Source organism: Sinocyclocheilus rhinocerous, unplaced genomic scaffold (genome assembly GCF_001515625.1).
Source record: "Sinocyclocheilus rhinocerous isolate Xijiao unplaced genomic scaffold, SAMN03320098_v1.1 scaffold20608, whole genome shotgun sequence".
NCBI lineage: Eukaryota > Metazoa > Chordata > Actinopteri > Cypriniformes > Cyprinidae > Sinocyclocheilus > Sinocyclocheilus rhinocerous.
Window position 1 is genome coordinate 1 of NW_015644835.1, and position 5,397 is coordinate 5,397.

General features: G+C 34.7%; 1 protein-coding gene and 1 long non-coding RNA gene across 2 annotated transcripts; both read right to left on the reverse strand.

Annotated features, from left to right (window-relative positions):
• Positions 1-1,053: 1,053 nt before the first annotated feature.
• Positions 1,054-2,465, reverse strand: LOC107758824 (uncharacterized). The gene is made up of 3 exons (XR_001642062.1): positions 2,260-2,465; positions 1,716-1,811; positions 1,054-1,543 (listed from the first exon to the last, which is right to left on the reverse strand). It is a non-coding gene; the product is annotated as an uncharacterized LOC107758824 (long non-coding RNA).
• A 202-nt stretch (positions 2,466-2,667) lies between these two features.
• Positions 2,668-4,061, reverse strand: LOC107758823 (uncharacterized; the record flags this gene model as incomplete). The annotated part of the gene is made up of 3 exons (XM_016576653.1): positions 2,668-2,782; positions 2,921-3,301; positions 3,468-4,061. Coding segments are annotated over 2 exons (930 nt in total), but the record flags the coding sequence as incomplete, so codon positions are not given.
• Positions 4,062-5,397: the final 1,336 nt, after the last annotated feature.

Consider the following 5,397-nt stretch of genomic DNA (forward strand, 5'->3'; position numbering starts at 1 on the left):
GAGGGGAAAATCTATACATTTTGATCAGTTTCAAGTTCAACACATAAATTCTTTAGTTTTGAGGTTCAAAACATTGTCTTGTACATCTAAAACAGGCTTGCTGTGCTTCATTTGCATTCAGGTTAGGCCTGAAAGTAATGATAGTGTATCACAAAAATGTTTGAAATCATGCAAAAAATTTACATTACTGTAGTTGGAAAAACATAGTTTATACATTTAAAAATAGTCATAAAACTATGTACGTTTTTTTTTTTTTTTAGTATTCATTACATCTAGATGCTTGTGCATTTCCCCCTCTTATTCTGGTGGCTGTGCTTTTGCCATGTTATAAGACTGAAAACAAACAGATCACAGATAACAAGATCTCAATTTGACAGGATGCTGGCCTCCTTTGCACATGAGGATAGATATGAGGATGGTATGGAACAAATTATTTCTGCCCTCTGAAAGCACAAAGCAACATCACTGTGATTTTATATCATCATGCACAGAGAATTATAATGGAGATTATTTACTGTACCTTGAGTAATGTGTCTAATAGACAAGGTGATCCTGAGGGGTGTATAAAATGATGGGATGTAAACGTTTTTCCATCTGGATACTTAGAGTAGGCTGCCTGAGCCTACAACACACAATAGGGTTGTTAGCAATCAAATGCAATCAGTATCAACAAAATCCATCTTTGAATTGCATGGGTGGCACAGAAGCTGCATCAGAAGTGGTATTTATGCAGTTGATGAGAACCATTGACTTTCATAGTATTTTTTTTCCCTACTATGGATGTCAATGGTGCTCATCAACTGTTCAGATCCCAACATTTTTCAAAATATCTTCTTTTGTGTTCAACAGAAGAAAGAAACTCATACAGGTTTGGAACAAGTGGGGGTCCATAGTAGGAAAAAAAAATACTATGGAAGTCAATGGTTCTCATCAACTGTTTAGATAGATCCCAACATTTTTCAAAATATCTTCTTTTGTGTTCAACAGAAGAAAGAAACTCATACAGGTTTGGAACAAGGGGGGGTGAACAAATGGTGACAGAATTTTCATTCTGAAAGTGAACTACTCCTTTAAATGCAGCTCATTGGTAGCATAATTGCATTTACAATACAGTAAAATTACAATTGCAATTGCATCAATAATGTTATGAGGTTAAAGTTTTAATTATAGAAATTTTAATGTAGAAATATGACATGTCAGTAGCTGTCCCAAATTACATTGTACGCTCTTAAATTATGTACTGTGTGTCTAGTGTATGGCATTTAGACAACTTGCTTGTCATCAATTACATAATTAAAGGTGCAATGACTGAGTACATGAAGTGTCCAAAATTCTGTGTTGGAATTTTTAAGTGTGAACACAATATTTATATTACAAAATGGCATAGTGCATAAGCATATGAATTGGGATGCACCTACAGAATCATTCATTCATTCAATACACATTAAGCTGCCTATTGCGTCATCAGTGCTTTTCTTGGCCGTGCTTCTCAGCCGGGTGCTTTAAAGGTAGCAGGGCTTCATATAGTGGATAATGGTTAAATCTGTCAGCAATAAGCAATATGCAAAACTAAGGGTTCAGCATAAGGTTCAGCAAGACTTGAAAGTTTATTACAATAAAGGGTCTGGCCCATAATTGTAAAAAAAAATGTATTCCCTGAACATAAGCATGTTTAAAGACAAATGACCATAAAGTGAAATATAACTTATGCTCACCCTTAATCTTGATAGAGATAGATATAGCACAATGGAAGTAAGGGTGGGGATTGCAGAGCCTTTGACCTCAGAAACTTGTTTTGAGACTTGATTGGCCTTTTCATGAAAAAAGAACAAATAAGAACAAATACAAATAATATTCAGACAAAAAGTTACTTTTTTGTTTAAAAAAATTACCTGCAGTCTGGGGCTCAGGGGATTTCATCCTCTCATCCTCTTTAAGTTGTTGACTGATGAATAGAAAGTGATAGACAGTATGATTTTTTTGTAAACAAACTTCATATTTAAAAAAAATAAACAATGTAATTTGATGTTAGATTAGATCAAATGCCAACCATGGATATCAAAATCACATTTCCCCCCCAGTTTAATGTTAGTTTTTTAGCATAGATAAATATTTATTTTAATTTCTTAAGCATACAAAATTGATCAATTAATAAAAGAATATGAAAAGTGTGCTCACCAGTCTAGCCATAAATACTCTCTGTTGCCTTGTGAATGGTTGTGACCTATAATAATATGGGAAAAACAATTACATCTTTACTTTAAACATGTAAGGGACAATTTTTAATATCACTCTTGAGTGTCAGTGTAACAAAAGACAAATGCAAAAATCTTTATGGTCAGATGAAATCTTTATGGCCAGATGGTAGTTTTTAAAAATGTGAACTATAATTATGAAGACTTGCTTCTTAATTAGCACAGACAGCCAGTTTGTGGGAAGTGTTTTCCTTGCAGAACTCTACAAATGTAGTCCTTCTTACCTATGATTGGACTAAAAACAGATTGATATGTGATGCCAAGAGCTTTGAGATTCCCTCCAGTGGTCCAAGGTTGCTTGGGTAGGGAGAGTAACTTGGTGAAAGGCAGCAGTTCAACACCTACAGACACAGATATAAAGTTCACTTAAGGAAATATTACTTTTATACCAATTTTGGCCACCTGAAATACTAAAACAATACCTTTAAATAGCTTATAGTGAATGTTGTAGATTTGATTAGAATGGTGAATCTAGTCCTCCAAGTCCAGTCCTTGAAGGATCAGTTCACGAAGTTGGTGGTAAAGGTCTGTAATTTCATAAACATCATCTAAGTAAAAGGATTCAGTTCAACACCTACAGACACAGATATAAAGTTCACTTAAGGAAAATATTACTTTTAAACCAATTTTGGCGATCTGAAATACTAAAACAATTGAAACAATACCTTTAGCTTATAGTGAATGTTGTAGATTAGATTAGAATGGTGAATCTAGTCCTCCAAATCCAGTCCTTGAAGGATCAGTTCACGAAGTTGGAGGTAAAGGTCTGTAATTTCATAAACATCATCTGACATGACAAGGTTATGCTCAGCCATGAGTTCTACACACAGTTGAAAGACATCCTCATCACAAGGGTAGTCTTTAAATAAACACTCCTCTTGGCAAATGCTCAGTTTTGATTGTTCAATTGGATGCAAGAAATTCTGCACTCCATATAAGCTGGGAACAGCAAACATTATTGAAGGTCGACCACTGGGAGCACGTGGGTTGTGAGTTGGCCGTATCCTGTGGCAATTCCAGGCACTGACTATTTCATCAAGCTCTTCCTTCATGAAAAAAAGAAATGGAACATATATTCTACATTGTCTTGCCAAATGAATTAATAAAACTGCACATTGTAGGCTATGTAAATAAATAATATTAAGTTATAATCAAACTCCAATACTCTCTTTAAGGATAAAATTAAATCTGATAGTGAACTAAATTTGTTACCTGTATAAAATGTTGGAAGCAAAACTGGATGAGAGATTTGTCAATGAAAGTATCAACAAAGTGTCCATCTTCTTTTAGCTGTTCAAAATGATCCATCCAAAATTGTATGCACTGGCTTCTCAAAGTGGACCACCATCGTTCAATTCTCTGGTTCCTAGTGCTTGGACCAAGAGTGACACATTCTGCACTCGCATTGTCTCTGAAGAATGTCTGCATATCTGCTAAATGCGTATTTTCAGTTCCATGGTCAATGCGAATTCTTTGTGGAAATCCGTTATTCTCAGCAACAGCTTGTAGGAAATAACCTGCAATTACTCGTGGGTCGTTGTTCGTTTTGTATGCTTCAAGCCAGATCATTTTTCTGGAGAAACCATCAATGCATCCGTTTATGCATATTCCGTAAGGTTTTAACTTATCATATCCGTCAATATGCCAAACATAGTTTGGCCCGCGACTGTTATACATGCGTCGCCGTAGACGACCGCGAGCACGCAGATCAACTCCTTGTCCATCTAACAGTCGCATCAACTGACGGACAGTTTCTCTGTCTGTAATAATGCCGGACAGCCAACATTTAGTTTCTCGCAATTCTGACTTTTTTTCTCAGAATTGCTACTTTATTTCTCAGAATTGTGAGAAAAAAGTCAGAATTGTGAGATAAAAAGTCGCAATAATATATATATATTTTTTTTTTATTCAGTGGCGGAAACGGGCTTCCATAGGATTAATGGCTGAAGGGGGTCATTTTAAAACTATTTAGCGCTGCTGTTGAACAGTGAGTATGCCGTTTCCATCACTCCAATGCACTTCTCCATTTCAATCCGTTACGGTGGCATATTTGTATGTATTTTTTTATTTAAATAAAGTCCCTTGAACCTAATCATTTATCATAGGTAACGTTACACATTCTGTTAGGAGCTATAACTACGATTAAACGGTCATAAACGCGATTGTACGGAAGCCCTGAACTTAGATTATTTTGATTTGTTTCGGTAAAAAATAATACATGATCGATATAAATTTTAGATATTTTGGTATACAGAGTTAACATTCCACATTTCTATTAACATAATTTTTGCAGAGTTATTAACATTCTACTTTCTGGTTAGAGCCAATAAATGTGTATTAAAACAATAGTTTTTTCACTCTTGAGCAAGTCCTTAGTTTTTATATGGCCTAGTGCTGATTTTTTAATGATATTCAGCTCCAACTAATAGCTCAGAATTAATATGTATGATATATAAATGTTTGACTTTAACACATTGGAATCACAGCTGATAAGAATCAGAATTGATAAAGATAATCGAAATTTGAATTAAAATAATAATAATAAACGATAACCACCCCTACAGCCTAGTTAAGTCAAAATGATTAAATTCTTTAAACCTGAAATGCAAATAAAAATTGTAAAATTAAAAAGAAAAAAATCAGATAACAGTTTAAATGTGAAATGTACTCATGTGTCTTTTTTTAATAGGTGCAATGAAATGGAGCTGTAAAGTCTGCAAGATTGTCCATGCTCCTTTAAAACGTGGACTGCACTTCGCACACATCTGTCAAGGTACCATACACAAGATGAAGATAGGAAGCCAGAAGTAATCCTCTCTCTTAAGTGTGTGCTTTGCTCTAGTATATTTACCAATGAAAAATAATATTTTCAACATCTTGGAAATCATTTGAAGAGTCACGAAACCATAGAGTGTGTGTTTATTGGATGTGCATTTAAGACAAATATATATGGGACATTTTTTACACACAAAAGCGGAAAGCACAACCCCCATTCACATGAGGACTTTAAGCCAGATATAATTGGGAAACATTACACTTTACAAAATGATACTGATTTGATCGTGAGTGATAATAATTGTGAAGACAGTGGACCAAATCTGTCACGGTTCATGGGTTCACTGACTCATTTTCGCTCTGTGTG